Source organism: Crotalus tigris, unplaced genomic scaffold (assembly GCF_016545835.1).
Source record: "Crotalus tigris isolate CLP2741 ecotype Arizona unplaced genomic scaffold, ASM1654583v1 scf7180000019463.280638, whole genome shotgun sequence".
Lineage (NCBI taxonomy): Eukaryota > Metazoa > Chordata > Lepidosauria > Squamata > Viperidae > Crotalus > Crotalus tigris.
Genome location: NW_024097549.1, coordinates 70,689 through 92,445, shown reverse-complemented (window position 1 = coordinate 92,445; position 21,757 = coordinate 70,689). Strand labels below are relative to the sequence as shown.

Genomic DNA, 21,757 nt, shown 5'->3' with positions numbered 1-21,757 from the left:
CTCGCCAAATGTCTCTAAGTTCCAAATCGTCCTTCAAATCAAAAAAAACTTTGGGTAGTTTAGCACGATTAGAAGATTTAAAAGAACCCTTCTTATCTTTACTTGAATCTAAAACATCATTATAACAGATTTATAATCCAGTTGAATTAGTTTCTGATATATCAACTTGTAAAACTGTTTTTGTTGTTGATTAGGGGCATATACTCCAATGATAAGACATCTCTTACCGTTTAATAATAAATCAATAATAACATCTACCTTGTGGGTCAGAATCAATTAATTTTAGCAATAAATCTTTCCTCACGTAAATAACTACTCCCCCTTTTTTCTGTGGAGCTGAGGCTATAAAATGTAGTCCCAGCCGGGAATTAATCAAATACTTTTGGTCCTTTGAAGTAATATGAGTCTCTTGCAAACATACAACATCATTCTTATGTTGTTTCAAATAGTGAAATACTTTCTTTCTTTTCTGTGGTGAGTTCAAACCATTAACATTCCATGTCAGAAACTTAGCCATCTTTAGTGGCCTGAAGCCTCTGGGACACTGCTTGTAGATCTGCCGTCGATGATCTCTTTGGTCTTGTCCCTCCCACTGGCTCTGAGGTAATCAAGTGTGATGTAGATCCGGCATCCACTTTTTGCTGTTCTTTTTCTTTACGTCTATGAGCTGCACGAGTCATTCTCTGTTTCTTTGGATCATCTTTTGTCTCCAAACACTGTTGCATAGATTGAACCTGCAAATCTCCTGAAACTAATAACATTGCTCCTTCAGCCAGTTGTTCTTCAAGCTTTTCATCAATTCTCTTAGATCGTGGGAATGGTGGTGTGCTTGCCTTCAGAACAGAAGCATAAAAATCTCTTGCTTTAAAAATTGTATTAAGTCTGTAACGTGTTCCATCGTAGTTCACCACTATTCCAACAGGTAAATCCATCTAAACTGAACCTGTCGTTTTTTAAGCTCCTCAGCCAAAAAAGCAAAGTCCTTTCTTTTTCTAAAAATTTTTGAAGGTATTTCTTTTAAGATTATAACATCTTGAGCTGCAATTTGAAATCTCTGCTTATAAAAAGCCTGTATAATTTCATTACGAAGTGATCTTCTGGAAAAATAAATAACCACATCTCTTGGTAAATTTCTTTGTCTCACAACCCAAGAATTAACCCTAAAAACTTTTTCTATCTCTCTCAAAATTTCTTCAGGTTCACATCCCAAAATGGGAGCTAAATCTTCTACAATTTCTTCTTTCAGATTCTCTTGCAAATTCTCCTTCAGCCCTCTTATGCGCAAAGCAAATTCCATGTCTCTATATTGTGACATAATAATTTCATTCTGTGTTATATCAACATTATTTTCAACTTTTCCAACTCTATCTTCTAATCTTTCAACATTTCCCACCACTTCGTCCATACGCTCATCCAGACGTTCTACGTGGGCTGCTAACCCTTGAAGAGCCAGCACTATATCTTCTGTCATCTCCCTATTTTTCTCCTCAAAAAGCTCTGCCATCTCTTGTTTAACTTGTTGTGCTGTTTTCCCCAAAGCATCCTGTAAGTCTTTAAGTGTTAATGCCGGTTGTGGTGAAGAAGGTGGGGGAGACTTCGGCTTAGATTGCGGTACAGTCTGAATTACCGGCGAAGAAATTGAGCTTTTAGGAAAAACAGAAATTCCAGGGCGTTTAGAATCCATTTCCAAACCACTTCTTATAAGTCTTATATGATCTTATAAAACCAACAGCTACAAAAGATGAAAAGAGGGGATAGTAAAAACAATTCCCCCCCAAATAAGTAAAAAGGAAAGCTTGTTCTTTAAAAAAGTAACCAAAATCCGTTATGTTGTTTAAACTTTGTTGCCAAGTGAAAGTGAAAGTCTTTCTTAACAGTGTCCTTTCAAACAAAGGAACGGCATTCCTCCGCCATTTTTCTCTTCTTCCTTTTATTAAAATAATACATGAAGAAGATACTTTAATTATTTCCTGAGTTAAAAGTCCCAAGTTCTCCTCCTGATCAGCTCTGTCTGCTTTTAATTTTACTCACAGATCTCTCTAAACTGCAGATGTGGAAGCAGCGTCTGGCTTTGTTCCTAAAAACAAAGGCGTCCTGGGGTGCGGAGATAACCTCAGACTCTGAGGGAATTCTCCCCCTTCATCCTCCCAAAAAAGAATTTATGGAGGACCTGGGGAATTCAACCTCTATCCGAGAAAGCTCACCTCCTCCCCTTCTCCCAGGGAGGGAGGCTTCAAGCCGCGAAACAGCTATTGTTCACCATCTCTGCAGGCTTTAACACAGTCCCAGGACGGACGGCTAAAGAAAAGCTGCCATTGGCGCGGCAATCGCCACCGGAAGTCAACTTCTGGGTTCTTTTTAAACCTGGGATATCAGTCTAAAAAGAATCATTTAACAATTCTGAAATACACACACACACACACATTTGATGATCTAAGGTGAAATGGCCAATATCATTTTCCACTGATAGAAAATAAACCACAAAGGATTGTGTTATTTGTTTTTTTAATGTTATTACATACAGTAATAGCAAAACTAAATATCCTGCTTTATACTACAAATTATAAATGACATCAATTAATAATAAAATTCTTCAAGTCATAAAGCCTGGGGTGATTAACAACATGGCAGAAGTGAGATGCTTTGCTTCTTCGCCTTTTTTTTTTTTTTTTTTGGTTTTTTTAAGTCAGTGTTGATCCCTGGACTTATCCCTACAGCTTTCTTGGCAAGATTTTTCACACATGGTTTGCCATTTCCTTCTTCCCATGGCTGAGAGAAAATGATTGGCCCAAGTCATCCAGATGGCTGGACTAGAAATCATGTTTTGTTTTGTTTTTTTTGTTTTTTGTTTTTTTTAGCCTGGTACTGTTAACCACTGGCTCTGTCATCTTTTTTTAATGTGCACGAAACAAAAAGTTGGCAGGAATGCATTGCGAGTAAAGTGTGGTGGGAAGAATGATCATGAGGGTGGGACTATCTAATACATCCCCATGATTGAATGCTTTAAGAGTATTCAGTCTCATGATTCTATAGGCATATTTTTTTGCATTCCTAATTTTGGATCTAGACTGGAAGACAGGATTCTTCAGTTTTCTTTTGTTAGGTGTACCGAGCAGAATCTCAGACAAACTTGTTTTGAGAAGCACTGGAAAATAGGAGAGAAGCAACCTAGAACTAAGGAGAAACTTTCTGACAGTTAGAACAATTAACCAATGGAACAACCTGCCTCCAGAAGCGGTGAATGCTCCAACACTGGAAGTTTTTAAGAAGAGACTGGACAGCCATTTGTCCAAAATGGTATAGGGTTTCCTGCCTGAGCAGGGGGTTGGACTAGATGAATTCCAAGGTCCCTTCCAACTTTACTATTATTATTATTATTATTAGTAGTAGTAGTAGTATAGATAAAATATCAGATGATTGGAAGAGAATATAGTCCCTATTTGAAGGAGAATTTGAATAACACAGATCAGTCAGCATCAATCAATCAATCATCTTGAAAACAACCCAGTGATTAGCTGACTTTAATGTGTGAATTTTTATCAGACTAATCTTATTTAATTTTTTGATTAGGTCTTTAATATATTATGAAAATACTTTTCATAAGCAAAGCAGTTGTCAAAATAGTTTTTGATGGTGTGATGAAGCAGTGGATTACAACTGAATGGATACATACTGCCTCAAAAAAAATTCTGATCAGATTGCAGACTGATATTCTTACTTGTACTGTTCAACATTTTTGTTAATTGTTTGGTTGAGCAGGTATAAGAAATGCACATTTGCATATAGCACAACATTGAGTGAAGTAGCTAATGTTCTGACTAATGCTAATGCTCTGGTATGAGATTAACCTTAAAACAATCAACATGGAATTTCTTTGATTTGCCTAATGAATACCGTTTACAAGTTGTCAGATTTTGGGCTATCAATGCAAAATTCTGATTTTCTCTCCCATTTCACCAAAATATAAAGAGTGATAAAGCAGAAAATAGCAATTCCTGTTTATTTTAAAGTTACATAACTATAGTGTGTTTTCCAGGTTGTTTTGCGTAGCTCAACATTTATTGAGAAGTCCAACCTCTATCAATTTCTTCAACCTTGGTTAGGAACAGGACTTCTAACAAGGTGAGCAAAATGTAACTCAACTATTTTGCAGTTAATTAAAGCATGTGCTTGACCTATGTGGTGGACCACTGTCTTGTGGAAATCTTAAGACCTGACTGAGCTATTACTTCTGTTCTTTAAGTCTCCCTGAAGATGTAAACACAATAGCAAAAGGAGGAAAAAAGACTAGATCTGAGATTGCTATATCTGAAATTATACCTCAAGTCCCCATAAAAATGTATCAAAATGCTTCCCCTCAACCATTTTTTGGGATGCGATGCTATATAGATGTGTGATCTTAATGTATAGGGCCAGTGGTTAGGTACCAAGTCCTTTTTACGTTTACCCAATATCTGGTGCAGTTGGGTTTTGTGAAGAAAATCAATATTTTGATTTAGTTTGTTTATGGAAGTCCTGAGTTTTATGTGTCAATTCTAAATGAGACTGTAATATACTGAATTTATGGTTTTAGTTCTGGTTCTTCTGAAAGAAAGACCTCAAATTGGTAATTTAGACTAAATAGAAAAGAAATAGAGGGACAAAGTGGCTGAGTTCATGCATTGCCCTAGACTGCGATTTGCTGCTGATATTATACATCATATTAAATCCTAAATCCTAAATGAGACTATAATATACTGAATTTATGGTTTTAATTCTGGTTCTTCTGAGAAAATGACCTCAAATTGGTAATTTAAACTAATTAGAAATGAAATAAGGGACAAAGTGACTAGGCCATGATTTGCTGCTGATGTTATACATCACATTAAATAATTGTTATCAGAATAGGATTAAAGATACTAAAGGCTGAGGGGAGATGAGAGCAGAATCAAGATTCACTGTATGGGTGGATTTTAACCAGAGCCCAAATGGATTTCTTTTTTAGTTACTAATAATACCCCCTTTTTGAGATTATAAAGCACAGCACTGCAGTTAATCTACAATGGAAGTAAATCTTTTCTAAACTCCTTGTTGAAGCTTTAAGACTATAAGTATGAGTCCAGAGTTCTGAAAGCTGTCATATTATAATGAAGACTCCTGAAACCAGCCTTCTCCAATCTGGAAACCGTCCAGATCTATAGATTTCCCTAAAATTCCATAGGCTTCATGGCTAGGATAATCATATTATTTTTAATTCTTTGTTTTACAGCACTGGGAAAAAATGGCACTCCAGAAGAAAAATGTTAACTCCAACTTTCCATTTCACAATCTTAGTAGATTTCCTTGAGGTGATGAAGGAACAAGCCAATATCCTTTTTCAAAACCTTGAACAACACCTGGACAAAGATCCATTCAACTGCACTTTATACATTGCATTATGCACCCTGGATATAATCTGTGGTAAGCTTTGATTATTGTCTAATAACACTATATAAAAAGCTGAAATAATTAAAGTCTAAAAATCCATCTATTTATGTTACAGAAAGAAACTTATTAGGATATATGACAACAAGATAGCAACTTTTTTCCTGTTGATCCAAAGAGAAATACTATCCAGTATTTCTTTTACAAGATCTTAATCTCAGAAACCAGGAGGAAGGCTGAGACAAGAATTCCTTCTGAATGGAGCTCTGCAGAATTCAAATACCTCAAAGAAACCAACAAAACAAACACAAATATTCTGTTTCACACTGCATTAAGTTAAATCTGGACAGCTATTTGTTTGGAAACAAATTAACTCAGCCTCTAAGCTTGTGAATGTCATGAATTTAATCAGCAGCTGGATTCATACATTACTCCAAATTCAGGTTGCTTAACCATGGCTTACTGAATGAATCACAATTGCTTGAGTCCTTAAATATGCTAAATCAAAATGCTAAGGATTATGAACTCATTGCTTGAACTCACAAGAGATACCAAGTCAAAACTAGACAACCTGTATTATGGGTTTGTTTGCATGTGAACTAGGCCACAGTCTGCCACATTTCTTTTTCTCTAGAAACAGCTATGGGCAAAAATATTGGTGCACAAAAGAACAAAAAATCAGATTATGTCAAAGCTGTCCAAAGGTAAGTATAAAGATGATGATATATTCCAATAGACAGTTATAAATTAATGAAGTCCAGTTAGTGAATCCCAGACTGACAAATTAGTTTACATATATAGATTGTACAATTCCTATTCCAACTTTATGCAAAAATGAGACAAAACTGCTTGAGCATTTTATAACCTGTTGAACAAACTATAAGTCAAATGGCCTAATGCACAATTGGTGGCTACAAAATAAAGTTATGGCAGAAGACCAAGCCAGCTAAATGTCGGTCATAATTAGTCCATTATCTTCTAGTCTTTTAACATTTAACTAAAAGTACACTATGCAGTCACATAACAAACACTACATGCTAAGTTCTTAGTGTTCCCTGACTTTGTTTCTCTTCTGAAAATGTCTCATTACCAGAGATAAGTAATATCATTAAAACATACAAATAGCCAGCAAACTCAATTTCTCCATGCACTGATGATGTTACCTAGTCTGGAAATAAAATGTCTGGAGGAAGATGAGTAACCTCAGAAGAAGAAAGAACCCAACAACTTAAACCTGAGGTGCATATGTTCTCCACTGTAGCCTTAGAGTTTAAGCAGTACTTAAAACAATTGAGCAAGAGAGCGTGAAACATCCAAAGGTTTCATGGTATCTTATAAGGTCTTTTTAAAAGTGGGTTTTTAAAACACTGCAGTTGTTAAATTGATACAGTACTTGTAATCTGCCTCACATACAAGCTGCATCTTCATAACCATCCTGTCTTTCCCCACTTTCCTACCTATTCTAATGTCATCAGTTTATGATGTATCTGATGAAGTGACGAGTTCATGAAAGCTTGTGCTTTTTAATAAAAACCTGTTATTTTGAAAAAGTGCAACCAACTCCTGATTTTTGATACCATACACTAACACATCTATAATGACTACTTTGGGTTTTATTATAGGTAATAAAAATTTTAGTAATTTGGTAATTTAGTGCATGTGTGTGTTTCAATAGATTTTATTTTGTTATAAAATTTAATTCAACTTTGGTCACTGACAATAAAGTATAATTAATATGCAGTTGATACAATTTTTTACAAAAGTATTATAACTTTGTTGTTTGTTACTCTAGTATGAGTGATCTAATTCATCATAGACAGAAGTCACCATGGCTTTGGCCCAACCTTTTGTACAATATGTCTGGAAAAGGAAAGCAACATTACATGAACCTGAAGATACTTCATAGCTTTACAGATAAAGTGAGTTCCAAAATGCCTCTTCATGTCACAGCTTGCGGAATTATTTCTGTCCAGCTTTGCAGTCATGCTTCTTTTAGATTCATATTTAACGTTCATCTGAGTATTAGGCCTGGGGGAGGTGGCCTCATTTCATCTTGATGATAAGCTTTGCACCATGGAGACTATATGTTTCTTCTGCCTTAGAGAGGCAGCTATTTAGTTTGTGTCACTTCTGGGATTTCTGTCCCTATTCCACCAATAGCAACTCCAATAGTTCTCTGAGGTAACTGAGAGACATCCCAAAAGCTGTGCAAAGCACAGCAATGCAGCATGTTTGCTTTTAGAAACCATGAATGAGGTGGAGAGGGTTGGTATCAGTGAAACACCATCAGTATTTGAAACATTTCATCTGATTCAGTAAAACAGCTTTTTAAAATGTATTTCCTATCTTAGCTTTATAGAAGCTGAAGGCTTAAGAAATAATGACCAAATCATTAAATGTCTATTGTTCTTTGTGTTTGTATCACAGTTTGAATCTAGAGCTTCTTGGCCAGTAATTTATCTAAAACTTACTATTACTGCTCTGTCGCCACTAGAAAAGTCTCTATATGTAGGTATATAGGGGATTTGGGGTATTTTCCTAGTACTCATAAAAGCCCTTTGTCTACCCTTTCATTGATGACCAAGTATTTTAGGGTCGATTTTTGAGTTCAGGTTTTTGTCTGAATACTGAGCAGGTATAAGATTTTAGGGAATCTGAATTTCCATACAATCTTCAGAGATTTAGATATATCCCTAAATTTGGTAGATAAAGGTAGGTAGGTAGGTAGGTAGGTAGGTAGGTAGGTAGGTAGGTAGGTAGGTAGATAGATAGATAGATAGATAGATAGATAGATAGATAGATAGATAGATAGATAGATAGATAGATAGATAGAATACAACCTTGAGGTTGGTGAGCATCTTAAAGGTCCTTCCCAATCCTTTAAAACTTTTTTAACTTTTAACTTCCCAATCCTTTAAAACTTTTTTTAACTTTTAACTTACAGCACCAACTTCTGTGAGTTTTTCAGTATACTGATGAATGGAACAAAGGGTCCTGTTCTTTGAGATCCAGTTGTTTTTCTATTCAGATTGATTTCACAGAACAATTACTTGATTTGTAGCTTGATCCTGATCCTACATGTTAAGTAGGAAGGAAATGCCCATCTAAGTCTGCCTAAAGCTGGTGGTTGCATTTTCCCTTTATTTACCATCAGAATGCATAATTCTTCTCTTAAGGAATGGCAGATACTGCTCATTACAGGTAGTTCTCGACTTACAACTGTTCATTTAGTGACCGTTCAAAGTGACTGTGGCACTGAGAAAAGTGACTTAATGACCATTTTTATCTCCATTGTTATGTAATCAAAATTCAGATGCTTTGCAACTGACTCACATTTATGATGGTTGTAGTGCCTAAGGATCAGGTGATCACCTTTTGTGACCTTTTGACAAGCAAAGTCAATGGGGAAGTCAGATTCATTGCAGTTGTTAAGTTAGTGTTACTAATTTAACAGCTGCAGTGATTCATTTAACAACTGTGGTAAGAAAGATCATAAAATGGGCAAAGTTCACTTAACAACTGTCTCACTTAGTAACAAAAAATTTAGGCTCAATTGTGGTAAATTGAGGACTACCTCAACTTTTGCATGGTGCTGCACATAGCATATCTTGAATTATATATAATGGTATTTTCTCTCCACTATCTAAGATTATTGAAGAAAAAGTGTGCAAAATAAAGCAACAGGAGCAATATCAAAATAGTGCTGCCAGCAGCAATCACCTAAGAAAGAACAAAGAGAGGAAAACTTTCCTTGATATGCTTCTGAACGCCAGAGATGAAGATGGGAATAAGTTAAGTTACATCGATATACGAGAAGAAGTGGATACATTTATGTTTGAGGTACAGAATGATCAGAACACAACTGCAAAGAGACCATTGGAAATCAGATCATTTCTCTTTTGAATGCCACTGCTTTCCTCTCTAAGACTATAGATCATAATAAATTATTTTCTCTTAGGCTACCAGTTGTAATATGCTAACACTTAATCAGAATAGTGCTGGAAAGTGCTGTTTCTAATCCAGCCCCCTTCTCAAACAGGAGACCCTAAACTGGTATATTTCAGACAAGTGGCTGTCGAGTCCCTTCTTAAAAACCTCTAGTGATGAAGCACCCACAACGTCTGAAAGCAAGCTGTTCCACTGTTTAATTGTTCTCACTGTTAAGAAGTATCTCCTTAATTTCAGGTTGCTTCTCTCCTTGGTTAGTTTCCATCCATTGTTTCTTGTCTTGCTTTCTGGTGCTTTAGAAAATAAATTAATCCTCTCCTTCTTGTGGCAGCCTCTCAAATACTGGAATACTGCTATCATGTCTCCTCTAGTCCTTCTTTTTTCTAGACCAGCCATACCCAAATCCTGTAGCTGTTCTTCATATGCTTTTGTCTCCAGGCCTTTAATCATCTTAGTTGCTCTTTGCACTTTTTTCCAAAGTCTCAACATCTTTTTTGTAATGTAGTGACCCAAACTGGATGTAGTATTCCAGGTATGGCTTTACTAAGGTTTTATAAAGCGGTACTAATACTTCATGTGATTTTGATTCTATGCCTCTGTTTATACAACCACGGATTGTATTAGGTTTTTTTGGCTGTGGCCGCATACTGCTGGCTCATGTTTAAGTGATCCTCCACTAGGACGCCGAAATCCCTCTCATAGTTACTGTTTTTGAGCCAGATTTCTGGGAGTTGAAGTCCACAAGTCATAAAAGGGCCAAATTTGAAGATCCCTGGCCTAATCTGTACTTGTACATTTGGTTTTTTTCTAACCAGATGTAAAACCTTGCTTTTCACCACATTAAATATCATTTTGTTGATAGGGCCCATTGTCCAAGTCTGTCAGGATCCTTTTGGATCCTGAGCTTGTCCTCTGGGGTGTTGGCAGTTCCTGCCAGCTTAGCGTCATCTGCAAATTTGATGAGTTCCCCTTCTATTCCCTCATCTAAGTCATTTATGAAGATATTGAAGTGTACTGGGCCTAGGACAGAACCTTGTGGTACCCCACTGCTTCCTTCCATGTAGATATAGTATCATTAAGGATGACTCATTGAGTACAGTTTGTCAGTCAGTTACAAATCCATCTGGTGGTGATGCTGTCTATCCCACATTTTTCTAGCTTACCAAGTAGTAGGCTGTGGTCTACTTTGTCAAATGCCTTGCTTGATATCTAAATATACTATGTCCACAGTTTTTCACTGGTCTATAATTTGATCCCTTTGTTTAAGAATGAAATAAGATTGGTTTGTCAAGATCTGTTCTTAACAAACCCATGCTGCTACCAGTTATAACTTTATTTGTTTTTAGATTTTTACAGATCTGTTTTTTGATTATCTTTTCCAGTATCTTCCCAGGTATTGATGTTAGGCTGATTGGACTGTAGTTTCCTATGTCTGTTCCCCCCCCCCCCTTTTTTTTTTTTTTGAAGATGGGAACTACGTCTTCTTTTTTTGAAGATAGGAACCACAAATTACTATGTTTATTTTACATATTGCCATCTTGGCAAACTTCCTTATAGCAGCTAATATTTTAGAGGAGTTTTTTTTTTAAATCCATATAATATTATGTGATTAAGATTAGTAAATTTCAGATTATACACCTACTGGAAGAATAAGGCTTTAACTAGGCTTTTAAGTCTCTGTAGGAAGGAAGTTCCCCAGAAGGGAGACTCATTATATGGCACTTATTTCTGTCATAGCCACTTGGCACACCTATTATGGTTGACAATAATAAAAACCTAGAAGAGATAATTTTAAAGTTGAAACCTAAGCCCTAGAGTTGTATCTGTGGCCCCCGCTCCCATCAAGTTTCTATTTTGTAGTTCCTGGACTTCTTCCAATCATAATTGGTAACTATTTGTCATTATACCATGTACTCATGTCTTTTTATTTAGCTGAAAAGCAACTATTATTTTTTCAATGTCAGGAAGAAACAAATAAGCAAAGCTCCAAAATCTTTTTTAAGAATAGACTCAGCATCCCCTCATTATCTTTTTACCTCACTTTCAATCTCTCCCAAAAATGTATATTAAATAGTTAAAACAAATAGTTCCTTTTAATCAAGCTACCTGTCTTTTTCGCCCTCTTTAAATTTTGGCACTTGGCTGCTGAATAAAAGTTTCTTTCATAATTGCTTTTTATATTGTAATTTCATGTCGTCCTTCCAACATTGCTATTTAAAAGTAAAAGTATTGCTGTGAACCTGCCAAAGATAAGCATTGTGATGCCCATTGATTTCATGGAGATAATGGTGTGCCTGATTTTGGCTGAACTACTTCAATTGGCATACAATTAGGCAGACTTCCTTGGCCTAATGATATTGAGATGTATCAGAGTGACAACTTCCATAATTCTCAACCAGCATGGCTATTAGTGTTTGCAGTTGGTAATTGTATTATAACTCATTGACAAAATGCCAAGTTAAGAAATATGTAATAAAGGTTTATAGTTTGAAATGTCTCCTCCTAGGGTCATGATACCACTGCTGCTGCCTTGAGCTGGGCTATTTACTTACTTGCAAGTCATTCAGAAATCCAAAGAAAAGTTCACAATGAACTGGATGAAGTTTTTGGTAAATGTTTATTTTTTCTAAGCATTTGAGTATAATTTTGGGGTAGAATAGAATTCACATAGATTTTGTGTAAGCTGTCAGAAATGTTATATCCAGAGGAATAAGGAACTCTGATAGCTGACATTTGAAAATTAATCTTGATCATTCATAAATATTATGCCTTTTGCCCATTAAGGTGAGTCCCACTGTTTTTCTTTAAGAGGAGCATCTATAAAAAAAGTTAACCAGTTTCCTTATTAACAATAACCATGAAAAAAACCAAATATCAATTTACTAGCCCCTGAGGCCTTAGAAAATGCTAGAAGAATCATAGGCTGTATTATAATTATGCTAGGTTTTTATGCTGGTGGAAATCTGTTATTAAGATGTTCATTTTCTGATCTTTGAAGCTGCTGTTTAGTCAAAATTGGTTTGGAAAATATTTTGAGATATTAAATCAAAATTTCTATTCCTGGAAAGATCCAAAACACTGTACATACATGTGGCAATAAAAGTGTTCCTATTTTTTTCTTTAATTAATACAGTCAGTTTAGCTATCTCTGCTAGCTCCATCAGTTTTTGTAACCATTCCTCTGTGTAGGAATCGATGTAGACTTCCATTTTTGAGCGTAGAGTAATCTTGCTGCTGTCAACATATATAACATCAAAGTTCCATATTTTTTTTTCCAGGTCTTTATCCATTAGCCCCCAAGAAAAAGTGCCTGGTTTTCTTTCTATATTTAGTTTAAGAATTTTCTATATTAACATATGAATCCTACTCTAACATTTTCTTGCTTTATCACATGTCCACCATAAATGGTAAAACATCCCCTCTTTGCCTTTACATTTCCAACATTCATTTGAAATACCTTTAAACATTTTTAATAACTTGTCTGGTGTTAAGTACCAACAGTACATCATCTTGTAAAAGTTTTCTTTTAGATGATAATTTAATGTAAATTTTAATCCTTTATTCCACATATTTTCCCATTATTCAAGCATTATATTATACCCCAAATCCCTTGCCCACTGAATCATACAGTGTTTTACTTGTTCAATTTCCAGATTTAAATTCAATAACATTTTGTAAACTTTAGCAATAATATGTTCATCACTACCACACAGTAGACTTTCCAATTCATTTTTAATAGAATTAAACCCATGATTCTTTTTATTTAACTTGAATCTTTCTTTCAATTGCTTATTGAAAGGCAGACATGATCTTCTGATTCTAACTCCTCCTTGGATTTGAGGGTAGGCTCACCCAGGTTGAAAGATATTATTTTACCATAAGTCCACCAAATTGGTCTCATCACCATCTGTTTTCTAAAAAAGGTTTCTTGTGGGGAAACCCAAAGTGGCATCTTCACAGAGAACTTTGTTTTATATTTAATCCAACTCTTAAAATGGCATGCCTGATAGAATGATTATTAAAATCAACATTAACTTTGTCATACCACAGACAGCCATGCCAACCAAATCTTACCTCATGGCCTTCTAGGTCCAATAACCTCTTATTCTGAAGGTTCACCCATTCTTTTAGCCAAACCAAACAACAAGCATTAAAATACAGTTTCAAATTGGGTAAACCCAAACCTTCTCTTTCCTTAGCATCTTGCAATAATTTATATCTAATTCTTGGTTTTTTTCCCTTGCCATATAAACTTAGAGATATCCCTCTGCCATTGTTTAAACGGAGTTTCAGTTGCAAGTATTGGTAATGTTTGAAACAGGAAGAGCATCTTTGGTAAAACATTCATCTTTAATCACAGAAATTCTACCCAATAATGATAAATGCAATTTGTCCCATCTTAATAAATCTTTTTTGATACCATTCCAGAGTGGCACATAGTTATTTTTAAATAAGTTTATATTTGAATTTGATAATGTAACCCCCAAATATTTCACCTTTTTCTCAACCCTAAAACCCAACTTTTTAGTCAATATATCACCATCCTGTGCAGTCATATTTTTAATCAACATTGATGTTTTCTGCTTATTAATTTTAAAACTGTCTAAGGACCCAAACTCATTTAGTTTCCTCATCAAGTATTATATGTTATTTTTTGGGTCTTACAGAAATATCATCAAATCATCAGCAAAGGCCCTCAATTTATAAACTTCCTTCTTAACATTTATACCTTTTATTTTTTTGTCTTGCCTGATATCTCTATTCAGGACTTCCAGTACCAAGATAAACAATGGTGGAGTCAGCGGACATCCTTGTCTTCTACCCTTTCAGATTTCACATGAGTTAGTTAGATTAGTTAGTTAGTTAGATTGGTAACAATTTTTGCTTGCTATAATGTATAAATAGCTTTAACCCCTTGAATAAATCTTCCCCCAAAGCCCATTTCTTGTAGAACTTTAAACATAAAGACCCAATTTAAGTTGTCAAAGGCCTTCTCAGTGTCTAGGGATATTAAAGCTGCCTGTTGTTCATTGTGGTATTGTAGATATTCAATAATATTCAAAACCATTCTCACATTATTCCTTAGCTGCCTTTTTGGCAGAAAGCCAGCTTGGTCGTCGTGAATATATACCTGTAAAACGCTTTTTACTCTTTCTGCCAAAATTGCAGCAAATAATTTATAATCCTTATTTAATAAAGATTATACTTCCTTTGGAAGTAACGCAATATTAGCTTCTGACCATGTTGGGGGTATTTCCCCCCCCCCCTGTAATATAACATTTGTTACATCCTTTAATAGCTGAAGAAGTTCATCTTCAAAACATTTATAATATTGACTTGTAACTCCATCTGGGCCAGGAGCTTTACCTAATTTCATTTTTCTTATAACTTCTGATATTTCAAAGGTAGTTATTGGGTCATTCATAAATTGTCTCTGGGCCTGTGAAAGTTTCGGCAAGTTTTCACTAAGTAAAAATTAATCTATTTTTGACCTATCAAACTCCTGCATCCTATACAGATTAGAATAAAAATTATGAAAGGATTTTTTAATCTGGTCGTTATCAGTTATTACTTTATTGCCTTCACAAATTTTTTCAATCATTCTCTTTTCCCTCTCCTTTCTTAGTCTATAAACCATCTCCCTGGTTTATTTGCAAACTCAAAATGTCTTTGTTTCACATAACAATTTTGTTTCTATTGGACTGCTAACATAGACAGTTGTTGGCGTAGCAAGTTAATTTGGTGCAGAATTTTAGGGTCCGTAGGTGATTTTTGCAGTTCAATTTCTTTCTGTCTGATTGCATCGAGTATCTTCTGGTCCTTTCCAATTTTTTTTTCTCTCTAACCGATTGTATTGTATAAAATAACCCCTCCTAATTGCCTTACCAGCCTCCCAAACTGTTATTAGATCTGTCCCTTTACCTAAATTATTATCAAAATATTCATATCATTTCTTTTTACATTCTTTTACAGTTATCTCCTTTTGTAAAATAGATTCATTCAATCTTCATCTATAACTCAAACTCTTTTTTTTCTGAGGACCAAAAACAACTGGCTTATGACCAGAAAAGGATTTAGGTAGGAGATCAACTTTCAAAATTCTATTTGCTAAGTTTTTAGAGGTTCATATCATATCAATCCCTAAAAAGAATTTGTGTCTTTCTGAAAAAAAGGTATATTCTCTTACGGAGCCATTTTTATGCTTCCATGAGTCTACTGGTGTTAAATTGTCCATCATTTCAAAAACTGACTTTGGTGGTTTGCCCTGGGATGGTTTGATCCTTTTAGTAGATGTTCTATTCCAAAGTGGTGAAATCATTCCAATCCCCCAGCATAAGCAAATTTTCATATGAACAAGGCAAGAGTTGGCCCATTAGACACTAAAAAAAAATGTTTTCCCCCTCATTTGGCCCATATAGTCCAATCACTTTGATTTTATTCCATTAAATTCAATTTACACAATTTAAATTGGGGTTTTATATATAAACCCACTCCATTTATCTTTTTTTCCCCCAGCAGATACAAATTCCTCCTCTAGTTTTTTATTTATTAGGTATTTGTCATCTTTTTTAATATGTGTTTCTTGAAGACAGATTATATCAGCATTAAGTTTTCTCAAATAATGAAATACTTTTTTACATTAAATGGGGCATTACCCCCATTGATATTCCATATAAAAAGTATAAACTTCAATAGATTTGTGTTCCAGCTCTACAATCAAAGCAAAAGATCTTTTTCTAAGAAGATATTTACCAAACTATTCTCATTAATTCTAGGACAACTGGCCCCAAAATCTATGTAATGTCATAGAATCATAGAGTTGGAAAGGACTATCCGATATATTACTACTTTATGAAGGAGAATATAGTGGGACATCTAGTCAAAATCTTTGTTGAGTTCTAGGTTTGTGACAGTTCCTAATCTATTAAACTAGCAACTTTATCAAAAGAAGCAGATAATGTTAGCCTGGCATTATTTGTTTGTAACAAATGCTAGTAACCCATGCTAGTTGTAACCTATGCTAGTTCCTGTTAATTTTAGATGCCTATATAAGGTCTCAGAAACATGATGTTGATAATCTCTTTGAGGACATTGCCCAATGTAGGTGTCAAACTCTGTAATTTCCCAGTTCCTCTGTCTTCTCCTTTTGGAAGAAAGGAATGGCATTTGTTCTCTAGACTTTTGGGCCTTCACAGTCCTCCAGGCATTCTGAAAGATTATTAAGAATGGCTCTGTGATCATTCACTAGTTTCTTAAGAGATACTCCATCTTACTTTGGAAATGTGAATTGAATTAAATGAGCTAAGTTTATCCTCTAGTCCAGGGGTGTCAAACTGCCAGCCCCGCAGGCCGGTTTCATCATACCGGAGCCGCGCCCACCCCATTGCCAGCAATGGCAAAAAATCTCTGATACATTGTGCAACGTCATGTGACGTCGCGAGTTTGACATGTCTGCTCTAGTCTATCCTGAGTTGCCATTCCTTGTTTCCCAGTGGCATAGCAATGACTAACCAGGGCTCCATTTCTCTTCTGAGAAAAGACAGTTGCAAACAAAGAGTCAAGAAATTCTGTTTCTTACTTTCACCCATCGCTGCTTCAACACTTTCTCCTCTCAATGGACCTACACTCTTTTCCTTTCCTTTTATTTCTAGCATATCAAAGAACCTTTTTTTGTTGTTTTGGGTATCTCACAAACATCAGCTTGTTTTGAACATTAGCCTTTCTGACAGAGTTGTTATGATTTCTAGAGACTAATCTATATTTTTTTTAATTATGTTTCCTCTCATTTCCTCTTCAGTGTTTTATACAACTCCACATGCTGGTCTCTTTATATTCCTTGTGGGAATTGTTTGCAACTGCGCTCATTTAATAGAATTTCTCATCCTTCTTGAACAATATTCTTTTATCTTAAGGCACTTTCCCTGAAATCTATTATTTCACTATCACCATTCCCTAGGTGAGACTGTCACCAGCCTATTAATTCCTATTTTAATAGACATCCACAACACTCCAGATAAAACCAATTTATACCCAAATCATAGATTTTTCCCTTTCATTCATAATTAAGGCCATATCTTTTCTTTTTGACATATATTCATCAATTCTATTCCACAAGACAGATTCCCTTTGATCAGAACTATCACGTATGTCCCTTTCTTTTAATTTAACAAATACACATCTTTATTTTTCTTTCTTTCATTTCATCTGTTTTATTTTTCTCACATTCCAAGCTCCCATAGACTATGATCTTCATTAGATGGATCCATAGACTTTGATACAGAATAACAGAATTGGAAGGGACCTTGGAGGTCTTCTAGTCCAACTCCCTGCTCAAGCAAGATACCCTGTACAATTCTGAAAATTCTTTGACGAGCTTCCATTCATTACTTCTTGTCCTATCCTCAGGTGCTTTGGGGAATAAGTTGACTCCTCTTCTCTGTGACAGCCCCTCAACTATTGCTAGCTTGACCAGTTCCTAGTCTTTATTCTGGTTAAACAAGGCTTTCATTTATCACTTTTTAAATAGTATCTAAACTGGATGACCAGTCTTGTGCCACAGACACAAGACTGTGTTCTCTGGTAAGGACATTACCAGTCAGTTTTAACACATTTTGGCAACTATAGCTGCTTTACCACAGGCATGTAAATGTTTTTCTATCTGGGTTAATAACTCTTCTGTAGTGATTATCTTATTGAGCTAACATACTTTTGCTCTTTTATCAGGTGATTCTGACCATCACATTACAATGGAAGATCTGAAAAAACTGCGATATCTGGAATGTGTCATTAAAGAGGCACTTCGTCTTTTCCCTTCTGTTCCATTTTTTGCCCGTATTCTGAATGAGGAATGCCATATCAGTAGGTAGTCCGAACAGGTTGCAAGGAAAAGTTTTATGCTACTGGACTTTATCAACGTTAAGAGCCGTAATGAAGCAGTGGTTAGAATGCAGTATTGTAGAGTAATTCTGCTGACTACTGACTGCCAGCATTTTGGCAGTTCAATTCTCATCATCTTGGAGAGGACTGTAAAGCACTGTGAAGTGGTATATAAGTCTAAGTGCTATTGCTATTGGTTTCTTGGGATGACAAACATTTGTTCTTTGGCAGGAGGATATAAGATACCAAAAGGGACTGATGTCATAATTCTGCCATATGCATTGCATAGAGACCCTCACAATTTCCCAGATCCAGAGGAATTCAGACCAGAGCGTTTTTTTCCTGAGAACTCCATTGGACGACACCCATATTCTTATATCCCTTTTTCTGCTGGGCCCAGGAATTGCATTGGTATGTACACAGAACAAAGTTGTATATCCCTTGGTTCTCTGAAGAATGATATGTCTTGTAATGATGATTTTTTTTTCCAAAGAAGAGGTAATCCTTACAAATAGATTAGAAAGGGAGCTTGGAGGTTTTCTACTCCAACCCCCTGCTCAACCAGGAGTCTAGATTAATTCTGGATTAATGTCTGTCCAGATTAATTCTAGACAGATTCTAGATTAATTCTAGCATCTAGATTAATTGTAAATTAATGCCAGTCCAGTCTATTCTTGAAAACTTCCAGTGTTGGAGCAACCACAATTTCAAAGGCAAGCTGGTCCACTGATTAATTGTTCTTACTGTCAAGAAATTTCTCCTTACTTCTAGGTTAGATATCTCCTTAATGATCTGCCATCAATGATTTGTCCTGCCCTCAGGTGTTTTGGAGAATGTACCCCACCCCCTCTTCTCTGTGATAGCCCCTCAAGTACTGGAAGACTGCTATCACATTACCACTAGTCTTTCTCTTTGTTAGACAAGACAAACCTAATTTGATCAATCATTCATGGTATCATTTAGCCTCCAGACCCCATATCATCTTTGTTCCTCTTTTCTGCACTTTTTCTAGGGTCTCAACATCTTCTTTGTATCTTGGTGAATTGATGCAGTATTCCAAATGTGGTCTCATCAGTGCAGTATAAACATTTGGAGTAACTCCTAGAAGTGTCATAATTCATGCTCGGTTTCTTGGAAGAAAGTATCAAGAAGGATCTCTCAAGGCATCATGCTTTAAAAGAATTATGGAGAAGCTATAGTTAGTTTAGCTGATAGCTTCTAGGATTATTACGGTTAAAGCATTAGGTTAGAAACTGAGTTCTAGTCTCGCCAGTCACTCTCTCTTAGCTCAACCCACTTCCCAGGGGAAAATAGGGGAGGAAGGAATATTAAATATGTTTGCTGCTTTATTTATTAAATTCATAAAAAAAAACCAAAGCAAATAAATAATTACAAGGACCTGGAACTTAGTCATATGGGGAATAAGTAAAAGAAAACTAATATTTAACTTCTAAAAGAGGAGTCTAAGTCCAGAAATGAAAATACTCTATAAATATCTAAAAGCTGATATGTTTGAGAATTGTTTTCTTTAGAAGTTGAAAGCAGGTCAAATGGCAATGGAAGTATGTCTACCTGGTTGAAGTTGATAAATAGTGGAGCATTTGCTTAGAACAGTGTTGGACATTCCTGGACTGGAGATTTTCAAATGAGTCTTGGGGATCATGACTAAGCCACTGTTTCATGGAATCCTGCACTGAACAGAGATAGAAGATAATTTATACATTTCTTCTAATTCTTACAATTATTATAATACTTTTCTCTGTTTGTGATAAGGATAAAAATGTCCACAAGATATAGATAAAAAAGACACTCAGTGTATTTATTTATTTATTAAATTAGTAATTACAATCTAATTTTTGCATTTTGCACTAGAAAAAAAAGTCTGAGTCATTATATTGCTGAGATAGAACCAGCATCCATAATTTCCTTCAATATGAATAATTTCTTCATAAACTAAGATTCATGTACTGCTCCTTTCTTCTCTTCTGTATCTTTAAATGGAGCAGAGGCCTTTATCATCAAACAAACTTCATTGCTCATGATGTTAACATAGGGGTAATGGTTATAATTTAACCATGGTTAATGAGAACAACCAAGTGCATAGATTATTCTCATTAATAGTTTTACCCGTTTGGTGATTTCAAAAAATTGCAACATGTTTGAAAGCAATTGGTAGTGTACCCCAAAGATTCATGGACTCAGTAATATGATGGAATATCAAACCTCTGAGAAGTCCCACAGTGAAGAAATTGGCAACTGAAGGGAATGTTAAAATGATATAAAATTTATTTTCAATGTGTTTACTATAGTACAATCTACTTTCTATTACGCTGCTTTACTCAATGTGATGGCTTTGATTTGACATCTGCTTAATGATGCTAGAATACATCTCCTAATATCACTCAGTGATGTTTTGGCTGAGCCATTATTGGAGTTTCATGTATTGTTGCAGCCTTAGTCAATGAATCTGAGACCATGATTATTGTTGAGTTACGTTGAATAATTATTATCACTAAAGAATAAATATTTAGTATCACAGTTTAGTTAATGCCATTATTTTTGAAACTCCTGTATAGGTCAACGCTTTGCCCTGCTAGAAGAAAAGACAATTCTAGCAACCATATTGCGACATTTTTGGATTGAAACTAAGCAGACATGTGACGAAGTTGGTATGGCTGCAGAACTGATTCTTCGTCCAAGCAAAGGCATCTGGATTCAGCTAAAAAAGAGACCAACTCCAAGCTCATAATATAAGAAACTACAGGAGTAGTACATTGAATCATTTCATCAATAAAAACTATGTATTTTGATGGATGGACAATAAAGATGACTGACAATGAAGAAAGTAACTTGCTTTTAGAAAATAATTACAATCCAAGAGTTTTGTGATTGTGGACCAATGCTCAAAATAACTATACCAAAGCAAAATAAAATGCATCAATCACTATACATCAGTATATACATAGGGCTATATAATAGTATAGTAATATAACAATTATCAAGGATGTTATGCTAAACCTGCTATTGCTATGTTAGATCATTGGTTCTGCTCATGAAATTTCTCATTAAAGGTTCATGGTTGAAATTAGGAGTCGTGAGGAAAGCAAAGAGTAGGAATAAATTGGAAATTGCATTGGGGTGAAATAAGAAATGGAGTTCTTCAAGAATTTCTACTGCAATCAGTGTCTTTTAACTTATTAATAAATGATCTTGACTTAGAGGTAAGCAGCGAGCTAGTAATCTACAAACTGTATAATACTACCAATAAAGAATAATACTATTAATCAAATAATATATATATGAGTACATGTATGTACCGATACGTATGCGCGCACGCACACACACACATTCACACAATAATATATGTAGTAAATCTCTCTATATAGTAGATCTATCAATACTATATGTATAATACTATTATTCAAAATCAATTTTAAGCCTTTAAACTTACTAAATTCAGTGAAAAGAAAAGAAAAAAAGCTTTAGGATCCAAATGACTCATGAAACTAATTCAGTGTATACAGTCATT

At 35.1% G+C, this 21,757-nt stretch overlaps 1 protein-coding gene across 4 annotated transcripts in view; it reads left to right on the top strand.

The window, feature by feature from the left end:
- LOC120316638 (cytochrome P450 4V2) overlaps positions 1–21,520 on the top strand; it is a 32,937-nt gene extending 11,417 nt beyond the window's left edge. For 2 of the 4 annotated variants that reach the window (XM_039362426.1, XM_039362424.1), the window contains exons 3-11: positions 4,037–4,122; positions 5,249–5,439; positions 6,038–6,107; positions 7,196–7,322; positions 9,052–9,243; positions 11,858–11,960; positions 18,076–18,210; positions 18,460–18,639; positions 20,805–21,520. In XM_039362426.1, the coding sequence (XP_039218360.1) occupies positions 5,280–5,439; positions 6,038–6,107; positions 7,196–7,322; positions 9,052–9,243; positions 11,858–11,960; positions 18,076–18,210; positions 18,460–18,639; positions 20,805–20,977 (1,140 nt within the window). In that variant the 5' untranslated portion in view covers positions 4,037–4,122; positions 5,249–5,279 and the 3' untranslated portion in view covers positions 20,978–21,520. Of the gene's footprint in view, positions 1–4,024; positions 4,123–5,248; positions 5,440–6,037; positions 6,108–7,195; positions 7,323–9,051; positions 9,244–11,857; positions 11,961–18,075; positions 18,211–18,459; positions 18,640–20,804 lie in introns of all 4 variants that reach the window. The other 2 variants (XM_039362425.1, XM_039362423.1) reach the window with 1 other exon arrangement.
- The last annotated feature ends 237 nt before the right edge of the window (positions 21,521–21,757 follow it).